This window comes from Ambystoma mexicanum, chromosome 9 (genome assembly GCF_040938575.1).
Source record: "Ambystoma mexicanum isolate Mex_15411 chromosome 9, UKY_AmexF1_1, whole genome shotgun sequence".
Classification (NCBI taxonomy): domain Eukaryota; kingdom Metazoa; phylum Chordata; class Amphibia; order Caudata; family Ambystomatidae; genus Ambystoma; species Ambystoma mexicanum.
In genome coordinates, this window is record NC_090931.1 from 1,448,768,671 (window position 1) to 1,448,793,985 (window position 25,315).

At 45.1% G+C, this 25,315-nt stretch overlaps 1 protein-coding gene across 1 annotated transcript in view; it reads right to left on the reverse strand.

Moving 5' to 3' along the window:
- Window positions 1–24,950, reverse strand: part of CNPPD1 (cyclin Pas1/PHO80 domain containing 1) — a 176,227-nt gene extending 151,277 nt beyond the window's left edge. The window contains exons 1-2 of the mRNA XM_069616873.1: window positions 24,619–24,950; window positions 2,865–2,967 (exon numbers count right to left, since the gene is read on the reverse strand). Coding sequence (XP_069472974.1) covers window positions 2,865–2,967; window positions 24,619–24,696 — 181 coding nt within the window. The 5' untranslated portion in view covers window positions 24,697–24,950. The remainder of the gene's footprint in view (window positions 1–2,864; window positions 2,968–24,618) is intronic.
- Between the last annotated feature and the right edge of the window lie 365 nt (window positions 24,951–25,315).

Genomic DNA, 25,315 nt, shown 5'->3' on the forward strand with positions numbered 1-25,315 from the left:
AACCTCCAGCACATTAACTACAGTCACCGAGGGTGTTCCAACCACAAAGCGCATTCAGCCATATAAATGGGGAAAGAGCGCTATATAAATAACCAAATACAATACTAACCCCTATACTCCTACAGAGCAGACGTCATTTTGTCACAGTCCATAGTGTGGATGATGGGAGCCATAGCTCAAAACTTCAGGAGAGCGGCAGGTTGAAGACCCCAGTACTAGAGGAAAGTAAGGAGCCAGGATACAATAGAAGCTTTTGCATTGGTCAAGAAGATTGTTGAGCAGGAGCTTGTATAAGTAGGTATTACAGGAGCCTACAGTAGTTTGGATAAATTCTAAGTTTCTATATACAGAGTATCTTGAATAAAAGGGTGTTGGGTTATTGAGATGTTCACCATGCACCACCGCCATTTTCACTGTCTCCAGGCACTCAGGCGGCTCTGAAAAGGAAGCAGGGTTAGCATGGAGGGCACACGAGAGCTTTTGCTGTTGGTAGTTTCAGTTTGGAAAAACTAGTCACAGTGTTGGATTTGCTTTTAGATGTCATTAGTTTGGTGTTTTGGAGAGCAAGTCTATATAGGATTGTTTCGTGTGTCTGGTATAGCGCTGGATGTTTAGTTTGCCGTCATTATTTAGAATGTCTGAGGTGTGCAGTATGAAGTCTGATTTCAAGTTGGTGCTGTGGTAGAGGTATGGGTGTGCAGCATTTGGTGGGCGAGTGGCGTGCTTGTAGAAAATTGAAGGTTTTGTAGGGTTGACAGCGAAAGGTCTGTGACTAGGTCTTGCAGGCTATATTGCATTGTTGGGCCGAATTCCTTATATGGGGTTGGCAGAGTAACGCTTTTTTTTTTTTTATTGTGGGGCCTGCCTAGTTTCTTGGAGACTGTTTTGTGGTACCTTGGTTTAAGGTGCCTCTCCTAGAATCGTGGATGGGATATTCCGATAGTACTTTCTGCTCACGTGGGCGAGTTAAAGAACAAGGTTTTTAGTATTTATTTCTGCATTTTAAGTCTTCTTCTCTTGTGCGTAGATCCCGGGGGGTGGGGATGCGGTGCAGAGTTTGGCTGAGATGCACACTGTTGATAGAGCAGCGTGCATGGTGGCTAAAAACAGGGAGCCCAATGGAAACCAGCAACAATGGTACATTGGCCTACAACTCAGAGCAACATGAGGTGAGCAGATAAGGGAAATGAGAGGAAAGTAGGTACGAGAGCCTCGACACAAAAAGGTGCAAAAATACTACGGAATCACAACACCGGGGAAAGAGTATGGAGGAAAGCAATTTCCACACCCAAGAGCAGCAGTGCTCATAACTGGGGTCAGGCCAAGAGGGAGGTTACAGGCCCAGGATGGAAATTGGGGAAAGAGTATGGAGGAAAGCAGTTTCCACACCAAGAGCAGCAGTGCTCATAACTGGGGTCAGGCCAAGAGGGAGGTTACAGGCCCAGGATGGAAATTGGGGAAAGAGTATGGAGGAAAGTAGTTTCCACACCAAGAGCAGCAGTGCTCATAACTGGGGTCAGGCCAAGAGGGAGGTTACAGGCCCAGGATGGAACTTGAAGACAAACAGTAATGTGCCGGCAAGATAGTACAGTCAGGCAGAGTCCTGTGGCGAAGTGCAGGATTACAGCAAAAAGAAAGCAATGCAGCAGGCCCAGGCAAAGTTAACTCTGCATCGTGGCACCACAAAGTGTGGCGCTGGTGCATGATGGAGTTCGAGGCATGTTGTAGTGGAAACAAGGCGTCATGATGGCAGAGCATCCAAACCATGCTCTCTTCAGCAAGCGCACCGAAGCTTGAAACCCTCCCCCTCCCCCTCCCAGACCGACAGGGCACACCTCATGGAGCAAGGTGTCGCAATGGGGAACAGGAATGGGGCAATGTAGAGATTCCATTTGATTGTGCGTAGAACGGAAGCCGCATTTCTTTAGTACTGCATAAACGTGTAGCTCTAGCGCAAGCCGTCTATCGATATGTGCGTCCTCTTTAAGCCGGAGAATTCTATACACCAAGCAAAAGGCGGTAGATATTGACCAAGATCGCACTGAACCCAATGACAGTACAGCCATGAAGCAGGCTTATAGAACATGGACATGTTTATTACAAAACCTAATTCTAAAAGGTGTAAACATGCATCAGGCCTTACTTATGGAGATGAAATTGCAAGTCTGGTTAACTCCCACTTCACAGTACCAGATGGAAACCTTGCTCAAACGCCAAGACTACCACCATCTCAGCACATGGGCAACACAGCCCTTGGCATGAAATAGGTGGCATCCAAATGCCAAGGCTGGTTAGACACAAAGAAAATAAACGGCTATGCCACGTGGAGCACTTAGCTGTGGTGCCATGAGTCACCTGCCAGGCATTTTTGTATTCATGAAAGCTGGCATAATACCACTGGAACACGTGGCTAAATGACTGAGCTGCCGGATGTAACCTTGTAACGAGAACAGGCATCTGCCGTCATTCACAACAGAAATGTTTGGGAAAGCATTGCATCTGAACTCAGATATTAAATATTTCCATAATGCATTCCTGATGAGATAAACGCATACAACACATAATGAATATATTGGGGGAGGTGGATGGGGGTCTGATCTTCAACCATACGAGTCATCATTCTCCTTCCCAAGCCCGGTAGGGAAACTAGGTATTTTCTCTGAACCGACCTCTGAAAGTTGGCATGGGCAGGTCCAAAGCCAATCGCTCAACATGACTAACCAGTAACTGACTGACCCTAGCATTCTTAAAGAGGCATTGAGCTTTGGGGAAAACAATCACTACAGTCCAAAGCAACAGCAAACCCAGACAGCCATTCATGAGCCCAGGCACTATTCGGGACAACATGGCTGCCCAAAACCCACCTGCCACGGGGCTGGAGAGGTAGTCCAGGTTGCAGTCCTTGTCCCAACCATAGTAGAGGCGCTTTCTTACTCGTTCGCTGAGTTGTGGGTGGCCCGGTAGAAACTACAAAGACAACAAAAAAAGAGAAAAGTTAAAAAGCACCACTCGCCCCCACCCTAAAAGTATTCTGTATTGCCTGTCTGGGAATACTCACTCTAGAAGCGGTCTAGGATGGATTTTATTTGTAATGTGCCGCCACCCGCAGGCATAAGGGCACAACATCCAGACAAAGACAAACGGGTGTACAAGGCAGCTGAATAATCACGCAAACCCTGCAACACCTGGTAATTACTTAAAAAGTAAGGTCTTCGGGGCTCTGCGGAAAGCCATGGTGTCCCCCCACCCCAATCTTATGCAGATGTGACAAAAATCGACTTCCAGGGCAACAGTGGTCCAGGGTGAATATCGGTTTCTAAACCATCAAACAGCCCCACACCTATAGTACACGAGAAGGGATCCGAACAGATGGGAACACAAATACATTATTACAACAGATAGTTCTAGCACACTACAAAATACAACCCACCCTGTAAAGGAACAAAGGACAGACACTTTCAAGAAGGAAAGGGAAGCACTCTGGATACTGACAGGAGTGTAGTCTGTAAAGCAATCAGTCTTAACTGTTCAAGGTTATTTGGTTTCAGGCCACCAAGGGAGCAAGGGGTCGTAAATGTCAATAGGGGCCTTCGGAGAAGGACAAAGAGGACGGAACCACAATGTATACCAGGTGCTTGAGAGGATCTTGATGCTCGACAGCGTCGAGTCGGTTCCAGGATGCTTTGAAGCTCCTGCAACAGAGTTCAAGACAGGAGACAGCTGCGGGTATCAGGCAGCAGGCAGTTCGGCAAGAGAGGCTGGACGGATGGCTGCGGGCTGGCCTAGATGGTGGCTCAGGAATCGTTGTTTCTGTGCTGGTTGGCGGATCTGGAAAGCTGGTCGAGGCGTCCAACAGCTTTAATGACTGCAGCGTGACAACAGTCAGTGGTGCAGCCGGTCGCGGTTTGAGGGTTCCACTGCCTCGAAAATGTCCTTAAAAGATGGATGCTGCTTGCTGTGGCACGCCTAGCTTCTTCGCAAGACTTGTGTCGTCCTTTAAGTCGGATGGCCCAAAGCAAAAGAGTGTTTGCAGGCACCAGCCTTGTCCTTTGTTCAGAGACTCTCTGGCACTTCCCACCTAGGAAGGTTTCTGGCAGAACCTAGCAGGGCACGCTGTGTGCTGGCTGGGTACCAGTTCAACAGCTGCTGGTCGGGTCCTCCGAGGTTGGTACCTCCCTCTGTTCCCTGGGAGATGTTTTGGGCAGGGAATCTTGCTTCCCTCTTGGAAATCCTGCCTTCCTTCACTGGTGGAAGCTGTAAGGCAGACTGTACCTTCAGCCAGGGTCCAAATGAGTCCTTACTCCTTTCAAAGTCGTCAGATCACCTAAGTGAGGGGCTCAGCCCCCTTTTAAAACCAAATGGGCCCCCATCGATTGATGCAGGCTAAACCTACCTTAATGAACCAATCCTGGGTCCCCTTCAACAATCTTCCGTTACGCGTGAGGTCATAAACAGAGTGCTTTGCACCATGAAAGGTAAGCAGTGACAATATGTAATACTAAGTCCCACCCATCTCCTATCTGTTGTGCATCAAAGCGCGTCTCTGGTTAATTGAGCTCTCAGACTCTTGATCAAAGCGCAGGTCTCCCTTGAAGTTTGTTGGCGAGAACAGACGTCTGTCTCCCTCAATTCACATACTTCTTGGGTGGGGGGTTCGCTGCAGGAGTTGCCTACTGTAAACAGTTGTCCAGAAATACCATTCACCAGTCCTTCGTAGAAAAGGGTGGGAGCTTGCTTCAAGTGGACACATTGCATATCAAAGAGGTGTAGTGTCCTGCCTCCTATTGTCCGTTCTACGCTCAGGCCTATTGCAGGCCTGTTTCAATAAACTGTCATCGGTATGCGCTGCCCCCAGCAGAACTTTAGACAATAGAGAGGGCAGATCCATGGGGCCTTTGATATTTTAATTAGGCTGGCCATGGCCGGAGGAAGGGGTGGTCTTACCCCTTCCTGAGATGCTTTCATGCCCCCGTGGCTGTCACATTACAGCTAAATGTGAGGACTGCGCATGTAGGCTGTTTCGCCCAGGAGTACACTTGACTATGTGTTTGTTGTGCAGTGATCAAGAGGCAAATGTGTACAGATTAGCCCCACACATTTTCTGAGATTGATCTCCCATCATTAATTTTCATTATAAATCTTCAAAAAAGCCCAGGCGAGTACACACTCCCCGTGCGGATGTTCAAATTGCTCACAGCAGGGAAATCATTACTGCGCAAATAAGGGTGTGGACAAGAACAACCATCCCTCCGTTTTGACTTTCTGGGTCTCCATTATTGGGAGTGTCCACATCACTGATTGGGTGCAAGGCCAGAATATATCAGAGTTGCTTCTGTTCCTGGGTGAAGGGGATGTGTTGGGGCTATATCCCATCGACAGCAGAGACAAGACTGGTTTCTATATGCGGTAGATCCCCGCCAGCGAGATCTGTCCTGATGCAGAGTATGCAGAGTTATCACATGCACAAGCAACTCACATTTCAACAGACACTTTCAGTAGACACAGCATGGGTAACTGAACAAAGAAACAGCCAAAGGCTCAGACATATTGTAGCCTTCCAGACTGGTATATATGTTCTGCAATGTAGACCTGTTTTTCTCAGGGCTAGTAGTGCGACCAATTAAAACTGCAGAGCCCAACTTCCATTATTCACTCAAAAGGAGTTTCTTATTGAATCACAATAAGACATGTTTCAAATTGAAAATTCTGGACATACTTATTGTTGGGTAAGATTTTCATATCTATGATAAATCTTCCTGACCCATGTCAACCCCAGAACTTTTTGATTTGAATATGTAACTATTTGACCTTGTCCCTAGGTGAAGGGGGAATCTTTCCCCCTCTCACCTAGACTTTTACTCTTTTTATGGGCGACCTGTTTATATCTCTCCATAGTGTATGGTTGAATATTAACTTTTGGGATTAAGCTGGGTTGCCCTTTTGGGCTCCCCTGTAATTTCTCTTTGATGTACTTGGGTGAACTACTGCTCAAGTTTTTTTTTCTCCATACATTTAGTTTAATTTACAAAATCTTTAAGCACATACAAATATATGAAGAGAAAATTCCTCACATATATAAAACTTTTCCGTGAATCAGGTCATCAATATCCACAATGTTCATACTCCAAGAACAGCAGCGGTTATAACTATAGATTGGGCGCCACATACCGTTGACCAAAACTGATCGTAGAGGAAACTATCCATGTTTTTTTTTTTTTTTTTTTACCTATTCTGCATACCCTTTCACATATCAACTAGGTCGGGACAAGCTGCTAGAACGGGACGCCATGCCTCGATTTCTTTGTGACATAGCCTACAATAATAATCAATTGGGGATGCGGCTTGCCATGTTCCCACATATTCTTTAGTGGGAAGTAGATTCAATTTTAGATACAGTATAAAGCGTTTTGGCTCGATGGAGCAAACCTTAAATCAGATAACTGCAAGGTCAATAATAGGGAAAATTCCGATAGTATTCCTTATATCTCCGCTTCTTATGGAATGCATCTATGTTCAGAGCCCTGTCCCACATTTTTGCTTTTATTATCATTTCAAAATTCGGCGAGGTTACTAAAATGTCTGGCTCAATATCTAATGCAGCAAGATGGATTTTTGCAGTTGATTTTAGATCCTCGATAAAGGCATTTTTTCGATCCTCATCCATACCATCTCCTAACAATTGTAATAGAGCGTTTGAGTTGCAGTCTGTTCTCAACAAGTTGGCGTATAGCAATGTATGTTGTACGCACCACACAGATTTTAGTGAGCACAGCCCATAGCCTCGACCGGTACAGATTTCAGCAAATTGATGTACGTAGCAGCTTGGGCTTGCCTTCAATTTTTTCTAACCATTGTACATGTGTACTGGGGAGTGTGTCAAGTGAATACAGTATGGTAGGGACAATACTAATCAATAAACTGAAACCCTCAATATTGTACCCTGCTCAACGCTCAATGTGATTTTTTGAGGCAAGCCATTATTTCCATATTTTCCCTCTGACCAATACTTCATAACAGGTCGGAGGTGGCCCGATTTTAACAGGAAACCCCCAAGTATATAAATTATGTTTTCCTTTCCAATTCTGTTTTGTGAAGGTACCAGACAAAGGGATCTTTTTCTGGGGTGCCCTTGCTCAGGCACATTGTCTTTTTTATACTTCTATCATATGATTCTCGTTTGCATATGAAACCAGAGCATCTATCGTGCGCTGGAGACAGGTTGAGGTGTGGTCGAACAGTATTATATCGCCCGCATATGATAAACCTGTTATTTGGGTACCATTTATCTTTGGAGGAAAGTTGCGGGCACACTACAGCTCACGTTCTACATCAGCAGTATAGAAGTTGTACAATACTGGACCCAACACAACCTTGTTTTAGCCCCCGATTTGTTTAGTAATAGTTTGTGTGTACACCTTCCGAGATTTAGACGTATTGTGATAGAGGCGTACGTATACAGTTGTTGTATGTAGTATAATAGTGTTGGGTTTATACCACATTTCCTATGTTTTTTGCACAGTCTTGGAATAAGGTCGAAAGCATTTGTAAAATGGACATAACAGCAGTATAAGTTAGTACCCTTCCCATCATCATGTTCCGCAATTAAGAATTGTAGTGTGCAAATATTGGTTAAAGTGCTATATGTTTTTCTAAAGCCTGTTGGAAAGGGGCTAGCAGTAGGCTTTTTTCCAATCAGGTTGTAATTTCGCCTAATATAATACTGGCAAAATTGTTTTGACTTGTGTCCATCATTGCCAAAAAGGGACCCAATCTATTGCCCTTTTTTGAATACTGGAACATGAATAGAGCTACACCAGCTTTACGGAATAAATCCTGTATTTTTTTTACAACCTCCGAGTATAGTGTATTCAAAGTTTTTGCCCACAAATCAGGTTTTTCTTTTAACACCGTTTGGAATTCCAAAGCGTTTGGGGGGGGCGGCTCCAAGCTTTTTTGGTCCTGCAACAAAATATCATTTACAACTTACGTTTTTTGCTGACCAATGTTGACGAGTTCCCTGTATGTTTGTGGCAAATTTTACTTTCTAGACATATTCCCGGGGTTATCTACCGTGTCTACATACCAACTCAATATTACGTGCTCACTTAGAGCATTATGTGAGATTACTTTAGGGCTGCATCTGGCTTTTAACACTGAACCAGCAAACACAGTCAATGTGTGATCTTACAATTCCATTTGAGCCAGTGTAGCTCTCTGGAAACGAGTCGATGGGCAAGAAATCTAGGAATATCATAGTAACAAGTGAGTCTATGCCAAGAAGAGTAGACGATGGTCTTTGTGGAGATGGGCACGTTTACGTCTCTTTTACTGAGATCTCCTGCGACTATGACAGACCCTGCAGGGACATTCGAGCCAGTGGCAGATGATGTTATCCATAATTACATGAATCTGATTGTATGGATTCTCCCTGTAGGGTCGTAAACATTAATAATCAATATAAAGTATGATTAGTTTTAAGATGATTCCAGAATTCCTGCTAGTACGGGGGGGGGGGGGGGGTGTAGTATGCGGCCTTAGAGGAAACCGAGTCAAAATGTAATTGCATTTCGCTCCAAATGCTAGGCCACTGCAGTATTGGTGCTAGTCTGAAAACCGTCTATGGCAATTTTATTTTCGTGCACCAGGTTTCCTGTAAGATAAAAACATTGCAGGAGTCCAAGGACCTAGAGCCCACAGGGTGGGCCAGAAATGACCGGTAGCCCCGCGTATTCCACAACACCCATTTTTGTTTCCTTGTAATCAGGAGAGTCAATTTGCCCCATTTGTTAAGCGTTCAGGCTTCCAGTATTCAATTTCTGATATAGTAGCTCTTGCGCCATCAGTTTGAACTTATAAGGCTCACAGTGCCCCCCTCTCAGATAGTGTCAGGATATACTTCAGTCTCTCTAGAAATGGGTCTCGGGCTTCTTAATTTCTTTGCTTTCCTGCATATAATCAGGGACAGACCCACTTGAGTGAAAAGGTCTGCATGCGTCTTCCAGAACGCCACCGTCAAGGCAAATTCTACGAGTGCCCAATTTGTGTGGCTACAAACCAGGGGGGGGGGGGGGAGCTCAATTTTTGTAATGTCAGCTGTCGTGATTATATTAAAGTATGACAACTGTTTGAAGATGGCCAAAAGACGGGATCTGTTAAGAAAGGGCTGTGATCCGCTGGATTTATTTCCTCTAAAATATTCCACTTCTTTGAGGGCATTTGCAGTGATTATAGGTTTGTCTGGTGGTTTAGATCCTGTGCAAGTATCGATGTGGAGTTTGGGTTCCAGCCAAGATGGATTAGTGGTAGGGCCAGTGTCGCTTGGCCCAGTGTTCTTATTTTGGCATTGGGTAGACATGTCAGGACTGAAAAGCGTGGCAACAGATGTGCGACATCCCTGCAATGATCTAGGTTTCTGGAAATCGACCAAGACTTTCCGTACTGACCCATCCGATAGTTTGTCACTGATATTTGCTTTGCACTAGTCAAAGTTTGGGAAGTCGGGCCTGGGGATGACGCGTTTGGTCTTCTTTCCGATGTTTTTGGAAAAGTCTCATGGTTATCGAATGTAACCTTTTTTTGTTTAATTCACAGAGGTCATGGCATGTTTCAACTCGGTTGGAGGTGGTATGTGAATCTCCTCGTAGTCCCAATCATTATACGGGGCCTCTACCGATGCACAAAGGGACGTGGTGCAGGTGTGGCTGTAGATCTACCTGCCTTACCATGTGCCGGCAGAGGGCTTTTTAGATTTGTTTTTGTAGTCTTACTTTTTCCCAGTCAACGTTCAATTGTATTTTTCTTTTCTGCACCAATATTTTTTCTGACATTTTGGTCAGCGCTGATTGGACCTCCTGCAATAGTGGCTAAAAACTATGTTAAGGCGTCAACTTTTGAAATGATCGTATTGCTGCCATTTAGCACGGTCCTCTGATTTGACCAGTTTATTTATTTTTCGTTTGTATTTGTTGCCTCACTCTCACAACTAGTTTCAAAGAGATCGAAGGAACCCAAAGATGATGTGAAGACAGCTAAGTCCGGTGAATTTGATATCTATAATGTCCTCCTCGCAAAATTGGTTGGGTAACTTTCACCGCCAAGTGAAGCTTGTTGCAAATTGACCACCATATTCAATAAGGAATTGTTGGCAACAATTGTATGCAAGAGTGTCTGATCTAATGTTTCAATAGTGAATATCGAAGAGCAATTATCATTTCTGGATTTAGCTCCAAAAAAAGCCTGTAATTTCTGGTTGCGAGTGTCCTGTTGCAGTCGGGACTTCGGATTGGTTTATTTTATTCCTTTGCCTTGCAGTTGTGCTTTGTTTTTTACCTGCTCTTGAGTTTATAGCGGTGGCACTGCGTATTGTAGATTTCCGATTTGAATGCAATTTATATGTAGGTTTGGAAACCAGGATCAGTACCGCAGGATTTTCCTCGATTTATTATGGGCCAAGCACGCATAATACCAGACAAGTCACTCAGAGTACACCCGGCTTGTCTACTGCTTATTGATCTGCGACGTTCACCGCGTTGAATAGGTTTGCCAGCTCGATGTGTAGGTTTTATTCTCCGCCACCAAACAGTTTCAGATGGAGACATCCCAGTTTTAGATAGTTTGCAGGTCACATCGAGTATAGATGCTTTGTGTGTAAGTTGTAGAAGGAATGTTCTACGGGCGGGACCGTGTGTGCCAAAAGGTGGCTTACCCGAGTGAAAGCTGAAGGTTTTTCAGGCAGCTTAGTTGCAGCCATGTCGCTGCGAAAAGTATCCCATCGTCACACGGCAAAGCACGGACAACCACACTCTCGCAACACTCCGTGCCCCAAGTAGTAAAGAAGGATTTTCATCCCCTTTGCAAGTGAGCCAGCACCCCCCCACCCTATGTGGAGTGCTGCAGGATACAATGTATCCCCTTTCTTACTTACCTGGTAAAGTTTTGTTACAATTGCGGGTTTACATGAATGGCTGGTGGCAATGGTTTTACTTTCATGACTTAGTCTTATTACTCACAGGATGTTCGGTAATGCAAAGAAGGGCCACCATTTTTCCATTCTAGGCAGGAACGATCTCAGTGGAAGTTTGTCCTTTGGATTCCCCGCCCGGGCTTCAGAGTGTCTGAGAAGGCAGGAATTGAGGCAGAATTTCAAAACTCTGCAGCCCTTTGTCTTTTACCTTGCCTGAAAGGAACCAACTCCCAGTGGGGGGCTGGCTGTCCCGATTGTATTTTACAGCAAGGGGTGGTCTGGCTGTCCAGAGGTTGTGCTGTAGTTCCTGATAAAAACTCTAAACCTAGAAGCTACTGACAAGTCGACCACTGGACTGAAACCAAAGAGCAAGAGGAAGAAAAGACAGCTGTAGCAATGTCTAGCAACCGGAGAGCCTGCTGTGTAACCGTAGCCTGCCGTTACCCTTCCTTCTAATCAACCCAGGGGTCCTGAACGCGACGACTCCTACCCAGAGGCTGGTGGGGTCCACAAGTCTCAAGAAGACCTACATTTTGAACCATCCCACGACGTGCTGCGACCTTGCCGGACTGCAATACTGCAATACCCTGGGACCTTGAGCCACTGTGTGATGCCATCGCGCTGAAACTTGGTGGCATCCTGCTGGAACTCAAGAGACTTGATTTGAGTCGAAAAAGTTCCCTCACTAGAGTGCTGGACCAGATATGAGATCTGACCTGCGATATTCAGTCTTCTCCTGGCTCCTGAAAAGAGTGCCAAACCCACAGAACCGCCATGAAACAACTCTTGCTTGGAGCCTTTCAGGTTGATCCGTGCTGAAAAATCCCTTCCAGTGTCCTGCCTTCAGTCTTCATGACAAGGAATTCAACCAACCAGGTTTTGGCTGCAGATCCTGAAGTCCTCCTGCTGCAAACTCTTCTTCTGTACCGAGGTACTGCGTTGGCTGGGGTATTACTTACCCTAAGCCTTGTAGGATTCCTGTAAAGCTTTGTGGGTGTTTCGTGTGATTCAGAGTCCTCTCATCCAGTTCACCCAGGCCCACTGCTGGAATCCTCCTAGGGTGTCTTCTCTAAAGTCCCTGGACCCTAACTAACTCTGAAGTGAAACACTTGTTTTGAAGAGACTTCCACACGAGCTCTAACTTTTCCTACATCTGTGCCTATCCTGGCCTGCCTGTTGGCCACTATAGCTAGGGACCCCCTCCAGCCACCGAGAACACTCATGCTCCAAGAATAGGGAAGGATGTATTACATTTTCTAGGCAAAAGGCCCAAACCTTATAAGTGTTACTTACTTGTTGAAGAGTTGGTTTGGTAACTGACCCTCTGAAAAAGGAGCCGTTACAAAAGTTCTTACTATCCTTTGAATGGGTTTTGCCATCATTAAATGCATGTATAGAGCTATTCTACTCACCTATGAATTGGGTCCCCCTCTTCCAAAAAGTAATGCTGTTGGCTTCACTTTATATCCGATCAGAAATATTAAGTATATAAAATATGTTTATCAACTGGGTTTTGCTTCCCCTGACCTGCTGTTTAGCCTGTCTAGAATAGGTCTACCTTGGGTTTTACTTACCTTGAATAGCTGTCTGCCAAGTATACTATAAGTTTTACTAACCTTGGTCTACCTTGTGCCATCCTAAAATAAGTTAGAGTATTGCTTACCTTAAACAGTGTTCCACCGATCTGAAAAGCAACTGTAGTAGTTAATTACATTAGGTCTTACCTGGTACAACTGAGGGTTATCCTGAACCTAGTTATAGGTTTACACTGTTCCATGAATGTGTGCTTCACTATTCAGAAAAGTATCCTGGTAACAGGGCTGGTTTACTAAGCAATTTATTTGCCGAGTATCACTGCATGACTGACGGGGTCTACTACCCTTAAATTACTGTACTTATCTAAAGTGGTTTTACTCCCCCTGAATAGGTGTGCTCTATTCTAAATTTGTTTGAAAAGGTCCTACTTACCTAGAATTACTTTTAGTATTCTGAAATAGGTCTATGCACCTTAAAGAATTGTGTTGTGTTTTTATATTGCGTTTATGACAAAGTACTTACCCCAAGACCTTTGCCTATTTGTATTTATAATAAACTTATTTTTTTAAAATAATTCTTCTGGTTTTAAGTGTTTCTGTTGAACCATGTGTATGCTACAGGTTCTTTGTACTTTCCTAAAGCCCTCTCTCCCTCCTATGATAAGTCTGGCTGCTCTGTCTACGATACCAAATATTCGGGTGGTACAGCCTTATACCAAGAATGCAGTTTCGTACTGTCTCAGTTGTGTGGTTTTGCTAAGTCCGTTGGACTTCAGAAAAAACTGTCCTAACACTTATGTTCCCATAATGCCCTTTGCTTTTATGCAAATCACCAGGATTGGGTTCTATGAAGAGATACTGTATTACGTGCCTGGGCTGGCACCACAACCCCAAGCCCCGACCATCTTCCCCACAGACCCGCCCTGAAAGGATGAGAGGGTTCCCCGAGTAAATGATTCCCATTTCCAGCACAGAGTGTGGGCAGCCAGTCATTCAGCAAGGAAGAGTTCACCAACAGAAACCTGCACACGGCTCCTAGGACACAATGGCAGGGCCAGGCAAGGATTATTTTCCTTTTTTAAAGGACAATATTCCTTGCAAGCTTTACCTAGCTCTGCCCATTGGGACACACCCACATCGCTGACCACACCCCTTCCCCAAAAGGTGGTGTGAGAGAGTTCCCCCAGTAAATGCTGTCCCTCTTCAGCACTGCAGGTTAGTGCACCTGCCAATGTACCGCAACACCAAACCTTTTGTTCATTGCCCTAATTAAGGTTCCAATAAATAATGACTTCAGACTTTGATTTGTTATACTTTAACAGAATTTACCAAGCAGACTGTGTTGCAATATAGTTAGCGGGATGACAAACAGCGGATAATGATGGGCGCTGGCGGCTTCAATGGCCCAGGCATGTAGCAATTATGTTTAGATATAGGTTCATGGTCAGATCAGAACAATCTTCTTTGTGCTTAAAACTTATTGCTTTTGCAATTCCACACGGTAAAAATGAAACATCATGGTGGCAGATAACGACAGTCATTAACCCATTGGTGAGTGCAAACAGCCGACGCGCGTTTCGACCTAAGTCTTTTTCAGGGCAAGTAGAGTAGTAAGATGAGCTCTGAATAGGGCTGGTGGCTGGTCCTCCCGAGTCCAGGTGCCAGTTGGGCTGATTAGCCTGATCTGATGCTGTGTCCAGCGGAGGGGAATTCCTGCATTCTCGCTTATTCGCGCTACAGGATCCACGCTGGATCCCATGTGTTGCAATATGGGCTTTAGTTTTTTAGGCCAAATCACTCCTGAGCATCATTTTACGTGCTTCTCTAAGCCACGCCCAATAATACTTAAACCACACCCGTCCATTTTTGCCACACCCCCAAATGAGAGCCCCTTCTCAATTTCTTGCTCCACTTAAAGCACTGGATGGAATGCTCACCCACGCCACACTAAAAAAACATTCTACACCAATATTCCATCCAAGCATCCTGGCAAGCATATCACTGCAAACTCCCATGCTTAACATTGGTCCATCCATCCATCCCTTATTGACTTCTCAAGCCGTGCCATGGAAATGGCCTCTGGCGCTTGATACACAGTGCAGCTCGCCACATGTATGGCCGGACTGGTAACTGTCATGGATGTGATAGCAGTTGGTCATTTTAATGGCATGCCACGTGACGTGACACACCCCCCCGAGGATGTCTGTGCGCATGTACAGAATCGTGCGTCTTAATAACAGCAACACCTATTCATGTTTTTTTTTGTTTAACTAGCTGAAGCACACATACCTTTCTCTGCGCACCACCGTCTAATTGGAAGGGTGGGTGTGGCTTCTTACGCCGGTTGTAGTTTAACAAGAGGGGTAGGGGGGGGGGGGGGGGAAATCACACGTGGAAAGCCATTATAATGCCCGTTTCCACACGGCTTCAGTTTCCCGCGCCAGTTCACAATAGATGAAGGGGCTCCAAGAGGCGGTTGGTTCAGTACATTTTATTCCGATTGCAGTTAGTTTAGTGGACTCATAAGAAATCACACATCCCCTCTGAGCGATGTGTTACACGCACACTGTACTTCGTTCGATACAAATGCAAACGTATGAACCACCTGGTGTACAACAAAAGCACTGACTCAGTGGTAATTACAACATACTGCGGTATTTGCAATGTACCTTTTTTTTACACCACTCGTAAATCAAAAGTAAACAGTTGCAAGTCATTTTGTAAAAAAGAGAACACGTTTTTGTTTTCTTTTAAAAACATTTTGTACCATTTTCCAGATTGTGAAAATGTAAATAGAACTGTATCCATAGGAGCAAAACGGTGGTGCAAGTCTCGGGTGGTCTGTCGTACAATGTCAGGTGGGACCCGAATAATGTTATGCCAATTTTTAGGAAACTGGATTAACAAAAAAAAATTATATATATATATAAAAATTGGTGCGTACAACAATAACTATAAAGAGATAATAAAATATTGTCGAAAGTGAACTGATCAATAAAAAGCGAACACAACATGTAAAAAAGGTGCACTTTTTTCGTTTTAACCACTTGTAAGCCAAAACTATTGCATTTCTTTTCACATTTGAAGGCGTTGTAAGGAGGGACATAACGCTTCTGGGTGTTTTGCCTATTTACCCATGGCCATCCTAATTCCTGTGGCCATACCCATCCACTTTCAACAAGAGTGTGGGCACCCCCCTACTGAGAACGTACATGGGTCAAATACCCTGTTCTATGGAATTTCTTCCAGGGGGGTTGGGGGGGGCTGGGGGGGGGGGTTGTGAAGAAGGGGCGGAGGGGTCTACAACCTTGTTTTAGCTCACTGACTTTCACATATATTGCAAGGGGCCGTCCAGCACCAAAATGCTACAGTTCTCCTCTGAGCAAGCGTTCGATCAGCGACAGGTGCCGTTTTCAGTAGAGCTCGAGCTTTCCCTTCCACCCCCGCCCAACAGTTTATCCTGAAGCGTGCCTGGCATACTGTCTCCACCCAGGATCTCAGTACTTTCATTATTAACAGCTATGCCAATTCCCCCGATTGCATGCTGGTGTCCTTGTCCCATTCACTTCAAATCTGCGGCAGATTCGCTGTCTCCAGTTTAAAATAAATAAATAAATAGATAGATAAATAAATAAATAAAAATAAACAAATCGCAGCTCGGAACCGTGGTTTATGGCTGAACTCCAAGACCTCAGTCTTCGCTGCAGGCAGGCGGAGAGTAGGAGAACAGACCATTTAGCAGATGATAAAACTCTCTTGTCTTGCTACGGTAAACTATCATAGAGCCATTAAAACGGCTAAACAATCATTCTTTAGTGATAAGATCAAACAAGTCATGAATCATCCTAAAGCCCTATTTGTGGCTTTTCAGTCCTTATCTTTGCAATCCAAATCACAGGCCAGCGCTCCCTCTTCTCAGGAGATGTGCAACTCTTTTCAACGAAAAAATAAATAGCCACCATTCGTCGTGCGATTGACATGACTTGCCCTCAGCCCAACTTGTCTCCCTCTCCCCTTAAGGAGAGCAGAACCAAGGCTGACTGGTCCACTTTTCCTTTGTTCTCAGCCCAGGAGATCCTGGCTGCTATTTATGGTTTAAAATCAGCCTCTACCTCTGACCCTATCCCCCTGTCCATCTTGAAAGATGTGTCTAGCACTATCATTCTGCTGCTGTAGTTAATGATTAGTTTGCCACAGGGAACATCCCTGCTACCTTAAACACGCTCTTCTTGTTCATCCTTTTTTTTTTTTTTTTTAAATTTTTTTTTAAGAAAAGTCTTCTGACCCCGCTGTTCTTACTAACTTTCGTCCCATTTCTTTGCTTCCCTTCCTTATGAAATGACTTGAATCTCTGGTCTCTCCAAACTACTTTTCTGGAAACTTCCTCTTTTTTGACCCTTTTCAATCCGGCTTTCAGCCAGGCTGAGGTACAGAATCTGTCCTGGTAACAGTTGTGGATGTTGTGCAGATGGTGGACCATGGAGGGGCTGGGGGCTCTCACTCTATTAGACCTGTCGGCAGCTTTCAATACCATCGACCACCCCACCCTGGTCTCCCGCCTCTCCTCCGCTGGCTTGTTGGGTCAGGTACTGGCCTGGTTTTCCTCCTTTTCAGGACACACTCATCTGTGTCCCTGCCACCCTTTCTCTCCCAGCCAGTGCCCCTTCTATGTGGAATCCCCTCAAGGCTCCTTGGTATCGCCCACATTGTTTAACGTTTATATCCAGGCCCTCCTGGGTATCATCCATGCGCACGGCTTCCGTTGCTACTCTTACGCCGACGACACAGATTTTACTGCATCTAGATCTATCACAGCCTGAGACGGCAGATCGGCTTAGGAGTTGCCTCAAGGCCATGGGGGAATGGATGGCCCGGAGCGGACAGTGGGAAAACTGAGGTACTGGTGGTTGGCACAGTTCTGGCCTGCCAGTCTGGGCCCTTTTCCTGAACTGGTTTAATCAGTTAAGGACCTCGGCATTCAGATTATGGCCTCTCTGTCCATGTCGGACGGAGCAGGTGTCATTGACCTGCCGTAAAGGCCACTTTAAATTGTGCACCCTTCGCAAAGTTTTACCTTACATCCCTACTAAGTTTCATGCTTCAGTAGTTTCTGCCCTAGTCATCAGCAGAATGGATTACTGCAATGTGCTTTATCTGGCCACTCCTCATTACTTATTGCACAAGCTTCAATTGTTGCAGAACATGGCTGCTAGGGCGGTGCTTCGTCCACCCTACAGCTCCCACATGTCTCCGGTTCTCTGTCACTCTACTGGCTTCCTGACGAGCAACGGGTGAGGTTCAAGTCTTTGTGCTTGGTTCACAGAGCTTTTTTGTAAAAATGGGGCAGAATATCTCCAAGAGAAGTTCAGTCCCCATGTCCCTTCAAGAGTATTGCACCCTCAGGACTCGCTCACCATTTACATTCCTTGGATTAGGCTCTCCTGGGTGGGAGGCTGTGCTTTTTCTGTGGTCGCTGCACGTGTTAGGAATTCTTTCCAAGGCTTTACGCACCATTGAGGCCCACCTGCCGTTTCATCAGGCCTTGAAATATTTTCTGTTCTGATCGGCTGCATTGAGTGAGCACTGTACTTTCTAGGTATAACGACATGATTCCTTCGGGCGACCGATGCGCTTTATAACTGTGCATAACATAACACGTTTCAGCCTGGATGGGCCTCCTCAGGGAGGTGAAGCTGAGCCTCTCTAAGGCACAGTGAGCAAGGGGTGCACGTCTGGATTACCCCAGGTTACTCAGGGTGACACTCCCGTTTTACAAATTCAACAAGAGTGGGAGTCTCTCTACTGAGAAGGAACATGGTTCAAATAACCTGTGAATTTCTTCTACTAAGGAGGGTCTACACCCACTGGCTGCCCCTCCCCACCCAAAACATCCCCCTAGGACCTCCAAGTTAGCTCGAACAAGCAGTTACATCAAATATGCTATATGGAAATGTTGCAAATTCTCATATCTTTTACATGCCTGTCAATTGCTGCATGAGAACGATGTGGCGAGGGTGAACTATCGGCCCCAGTTGTGATTGAAGGGGTGTGAAACAAGGGTGCATGCTAGCCCCTGTTCTTATTTGTTTATGGTTCCCTTAGGGATAAGGGTACATTCTTGCCCCGTTTAGGTAGTTCTACTATCTTCCATCTTGCTTACACAGATATTTTGGACTCCACTTATATCTGAATCTCTAGAAGTGCCCTAGCGAGTATGGAGTATGCGGAAGGCAAACGAAATGTCAGTGAACATGGCAAAATCAAAGTTCATGAGGTTTGGTAAAGTGAAGAAACATAAACAAAGAATGTATTGAAAGATGGCCTAACATGTAGAGTAGATAACCAGTGCCATTTGGGCTATGACATTTGCGCTCGAAAGGGCGAAGTAGTGCTTCCAAAGAGATGTATGAGATTTCTTAATATTTTACCTCATGAAGATTACACTGAATCCATTTCACCGAAAAATGAAAGTAACTTTTGTTACATTTTCAACTTTTTGAAGACCCCCGCCATTCCCCCTGCAGCCCCACCTCACACCTCCCCTAACTTATACCCTTCTCCCACACCCTACCTATTATGCATTACACATACCACTTTACCCACCATTTTCGGTTAAATGAATTCAGTGAAATCTCATTAGGTAAAAGGGTATTGGGTGAAATCTACGGTAAGGCTTCTAAAGAAGAGAAAGAGGCAGAGGCTATTATGCTGCTAATTGAGAACTTTGTCTCGAGCGATTCTGGGTATAGCCTAATTGGTATAATCTCACTGTATAAACAGAATCCGGTTACTAGTGTAGCTTATGCTCTATAGTGTTCCTTTATTAAGTGTGATGTGTGAGCTAATTGCCTAGAGGGTACTATTTGGCGGCACATTTTGGGGCTGTCTAGAGAGACCCCAGTAGAAGCAGTGCAATTGGAGCTTCGTCTGATTTCACTGGCAACGTTAATACAAATAGAGGACAACTATATATAAAACGAATGTGATGTGGTGAGACAAATACAGCGTTTGCTATTCAAAGGGATGCGCTTGTGAATAGGGAGAGTTAGAATGTAGGGCCTTTAATGATCACTTTTTCGAAAACAAATTCTTGGTGTCCTAATTGGGGTGAAGGTGTGCTTCAAAGATCTTTTAGAAAAAGGCAGTAGACATGGATTGGGTTGCCAAGCATGACCATGTATCTGAACTGGTTTCCTTGAACGTCTTCTCTAGAATGCATTTTACGATTGGCAAACCCCAGAAGTAGATCTTAGTTTCCTTGTTCTGTTCTGCTAAGGATTTTTATGTTAATAAAAGGCAAAAAAAAATCCCCATCTTAGATATTATAGGCACCTTGTTAGGTATACTCAAGGACCAACGATGCTGTAGGCTGTGCCGAGATTCTGGACCTCGACATGCGATTATTTCTTGCAAATATATGAGCAAGTGCTATGTTAGGTATGGGCTGTATGACATGCAAAATAAATTTATTTTATCAGAATTGTGTTTCTGGCTGGAGTACATTATTGTCAATGGCAATTGCAAACGTATGGCAGGTCTTTGAAAGGGAAATAGCCGTGAATGCCTAGAGCACTTTTGATGTAGCAACAGTTGCTACGATATAATTATGGTTTGGGAATGTCGAATATATTTTAGTGTCTTAACGTACTTACAATAATTTGTGATTTTGTGTTATTGGTTTAATTATTTGTAAATGTTGAATTGTATTTGTTTTGTGCGATATGTGAACGTTTTTTTAAAATCAATCGCATTAAGTTTATAGGCATCTTGTTGCACTGGCAAAACCTACTTGTATAGGTATTAGAGGTTTGCATGGGAGGCAGGGCTGCTCGATGAGGGTGGGAGTCCTTTGCATGCAGGACACATTTCAGGGGTGCAGTGTAGACACCGGAAGGTTTTCCAAAAATGCACTGTCACCATTCAGGTGGGCGAGGACAGCAGATCTGTAGTAGTTTTCTGGGGAAGGGCTCGATAGCAAATACACAGCGGGTTTGAAATTGCTGAAAGCCGAGAGCCATTTAGCTTCTGCTTTGGGCTTAGGCGAGCTTGATCAGATGGACACCAATAGTTAAACTGAGCTAATGGTGGCACCCCAGACCAGGGTCTGCAACCTGTGGCTCCCTAAATCTTTTGGACGTTGATATCTTGTGGAATTGGTCCCAAGTGAAGCTCCATCTCAACCTCTCACTTTTCAAACCAATGTGATTTAAATCAGTGAAGCGTGGATTATTTTAAATATTTGTAAGCAATTGGATTTTTGTTACTCAGGGTGCTCGCTCCGATTCTTTTCATTATTAAATTTTTAGGAATCCGTTTTTGCTTTTGTATTAAAGCAACGACCCTTGAAGAATCAGTGTGTGAAACAGTACTGCTCAGATGTGATGCATGAATAACTCTGGAAAACCTGCCCAAAATACGAAATTCATCAACTGCAACTTGGCTCACATTCAACAAATACAATTAAAAAAAAAATATATATATATATATTTTTTTTAAAGTAATTATATTTAAGTGTTCAAATATCAAATGGCAATTGTGCTCAACAACCAGGTGTACATGTCCTTCTCCCTTGATGAATATATTCACATTGAGTAGGGTTGAACGGTATTCGAGGAAGTGAGGGCATAGAAAATAGAAAAGATTCTATGCAAAACTGTATACACGTAACTGAACTTGTCCTCTGTCCTTGCCTGTGACTAAGCTTTCTGTCTGTAACAAGAGCCATGATGCCTCCGGGCTGCTACGCGCTCTACAAATCTGAATAAATAATAAATGGTGGGGGACAGAGTGGGCGCGTGGATTTTAGAGGACTGTATTATATAGTACATAGCCAAGCTACTCGAAACGTACATATACAAAACAACCCAAGAGTTTATAGAAGAGCACGGCCTACTAGACAAGGCACCCTTGACTTCAGATCACTGAGAGGAACGGAACCAGCTCTACTCTCAATATGGGATGATCTAAAAATCAACGCAGACTCGGACAACAGCACTGCCTTGATACTCCTAAACCGATCGGCAGCATTCGACACAGTCAACCATGACACCCTCATAACGAGATTAGAAGGACTTGGAATAACAGACACCGCCCTACTATGGATCAAATATTTCCTAACAAACAGAACTGAAACCGTATGGATGAAACCCTTCAAATCCAGCCCGAGAGATTTCACCTGTGGAGTACCACAAGGATCATCCTTCTCCCCGCTACTATTGAACATCTAACTGTATCTACTTATCAAAATCATCAAAAGCCACGGCCTCACCTGCTACAACTACGCTGACAATACACTAATCTTCAAAATACAAGACAACTCGGAAATAAATTCAACGTTAGAAACTGCCTCCAAGATGTATTCTTCTGGATGAACTCCAACTCCCTCAAAAATCAACCCAGGCAAAACTGAAATAATGATAGTCCCAAATAAAAAAAAATAAAAAAAGGGGGGCTGGGAGGAGAAAACCAATTCATCCCTTGGCCAAGGGAACTTGGGGCAACCCAGCACCCTCGCCGATTGTAAAAAACCTGGGGGTCCTGATGGACAATAATATCACGCTAGAGCCACAAGTAAACGCTCTCCTCAAGAAATGCTTCTTCCTCCTGCGAGCGGCAAAGAGGATCTTACTGTTCGCCAACAAAACAACCACCATCATCATCATCGCCCTCGTCATGTCCAAAGTAGACTACACCAATAGCCTATACCTAGGCATGCCTGAATGACTCTTAAAAAAACTACACCGCATTCAGAACGCGGCAGCCAGACTACTCCTGAAACTACCCCGAAGAGAACACACTGCACCAGCGCTGAAAATACTACATTGGCTACCAATAAAACTGCTAATAAAATTCAAAACAATGTGCATTACGCACAGAGCAGTACACAACGAAGGCGTTGAGTTCCTAAGAGACAAACTGCGCCTACATCAACCAACAGGAACGCTCAGATCAAGCACGGACATCCGCCTGGCACCGAAACCCTACAACAAAAGAAAACTTGGAGGATCCTCCTTCTCTCACCAAACCCCGAAAACCTGGAACGACGTTCCAAAATACATACGTAACACAAGAAACCACCTATTATTCAGGAAATTACTCAAAGCCTGGCTCTTCACGTCATAACTAGAAAGACTGGCAAAAAGGGGCACACACACACACAACAAAATATAGAGAGGGAAGGGAAGCACTGCACCACAAGCCCCAGTGGTTGAGAAACAGAATGTTTCATCACTACACAGTCCACCAATACACAGCAGGAAGCACAATGCCCCACCACACAAAAAACTACAACTAAACAATAGCCCCAAGGTTGTACACCCCACGGAAACCAAAGAACCAACGGAAAGACTGTTAGGACAGAAGGAAACGAACAACTGAATACACAAGCTCACCAAGACGGATGCACAAGGACGCCACATCAACACCACTCCGACCCTGAACCATTCAAAGCCTCAACCGACCAGTGTCACACCACATAACCTTAGAATACATATTACCTACCCAGTCCCACACCCGAAGATAAGGTTCTGACGCACCTACCAATCGAAACAATACTATGATACAGCTGGATCAGCACAGCAACAACAAAGCGATTCAGCCCCACGAGGAACCAGCAACAACCTAACCCACAGATATACAACTCTAACGGAACCACAAGTATCTGAATCAGGATACAGACCCCACTAACCCAACCCTCTGCATACTTAACCCACACAACCATCTCTCTCCCAGCAATCCGCACGCACTTTACCACACCGCATCAACAACACATTATCACCCACAGCACTCGAGGCCTTGCCCGATCTGATACTAGCACCAACGCCCAAAACTCAGTGTATACCGAGCTGAAGCTGCCAACGGCACACCACTTCTCCCACTCTCCTTCTCCCCTCCTCTAGACTAACCCTAACCGTCCTCCCTGTTTACAGATCCGCCAGAGCGCCTGGGGACCAATTCCGTTGGCGACGTGCGCTATACGAGTACCTTTAACATAACATATAGTTGCCAACATGATCCATTCCAATCTGTAAGTACTTATCCAGCCCTGGTTTCCCCTTTGAATTATGGGACTCTCCACCCCCAGCCCCCTTAATAAAAGGGAAGACTACAAATGCCAGAATGCAAAGAAGTAACCATGACTGGCCAAGTACCTACAGCTTGGAATGGATGTTAGAGATGAGAGCAACCCTGAAACGTGGAGGATGAGATCGGTTAGGTTCAAATGGAAGTAAAGTGTAGAAGGTAGTGCGTCCGAGAAAGGAACGGTGATGGGGAAAGATAATAACGTGACATACTGTGGGTAGGCAACGTTGCACAAAACTGTCTGACAATACAATGTCATTGTTGCCACAACAGATGTGGACCGAGCGACAAAACATTACACTCCAAGGGCAGCACGAGAAGGACAACCACAAACAATAGATTTTAACCATCATAAAAAGTTAGTAATTCGAGTATCATTGGGGTGTGGGGGGGGTGGGGGAGCACTCACTGCTGCGGAGAGATGCAAGACACCAGGGTGGACACACTTGGGAGCAGTACTTCTGGACGCCTTTACTATTTAGAAGGCAGAGGATGTGGCATCCACAAACTCCAGCGACATTAGCTCCATCATGCAGAGTTCTGAAGTGTCTCGTGGACATTCGCGCGAATGTCATTCAGTCCCGTTTTTGCTTTAAATTCGGGAACTTGCAGTTTTCATACGTTTCAAATGGTAAAGAAAAAAAATAATACAAGTCCCAGAATCCTAAGGGGAGGGGGGTAAAGAGGACTCGGTAGCCTAATCACGCATAGCTACGGGAAGGTTGAGAGCTGTGTACATGAAAATGCATGAAAGACAAGTAGTAAACGCAATTATGGAGCATTCCTTTGGTCTATGTGATGCCAAAGTCTTGTAAACACAGAGTGCATTAAAAACGGAGGGCTGCTGCCACAGTGATAATGTTAAAGACCTGGGACTGCTCTGTGGTATCACACGACCCCACACCGGTCATTTCCCCCAGAACCCTGACAGGAAATCATTTCCGGGCCTTCAGCTGGATAATGGCCCTTGGCCCACATCCTTCCGAGCCACCTGCCTGCCCAGATCCCTACTGCTACCACACGCAGTGTCAGACTCACCGGGAAGTCCTTGAAGCCGTCGGGGAGTTGGAAGCCGTCGTCCCGGTCGCCCGGCTCCGGGCGCCACAGCCCGGCCATCCTCGCAGGAACGTGGAGCGCGCTCTAGGCCGCGCCCGATCCCCAGTCCAGAGTGAATCCTCCGCCGGTCCCAGTTGCGTCTAACCCAGGTTCCCGCGCTACCCGAGGCCCGGCTCTGGGCCTATCGCCGGTCAGGTCCCTATTTGGGTGTTTACTTCTCCAGGGCTGCCAGGGAGAAAGATTGAGTCGATGGGACGCTCTGGGCCCGCCCCTTCTGGCTTGTCCCCGCCTGCCAACACCGTCCCTCCCTCCCTGCGAGGCCCGTCATTCCCACATCACAGCCAGGAGGGTCATCACTGAGCGTGGTGGAGGATACACACCAAGAGAGGCCCCCCAACATTTTATATATATATATATAAATGTATTTCTCCATCTTAAAATTCCCCTCGGTTTGATATAACTGATGGTAACGATCTCCCCCCCTCATTACTTTGGCTATGAGGTTGGGTACAGCACCAAAAATATGCCAAAACCATTGAATTGTACAAATGGGTGTTGTTTGGTTATTATTTTAACCCACCTATTGACTGTTCATGACCATGGTAATTACTATGAGATTCCCAAAATCCCTCATGGGAACTCTTTTTGAGCTCATTTTCAAGCCTTGCATCTATCTTTG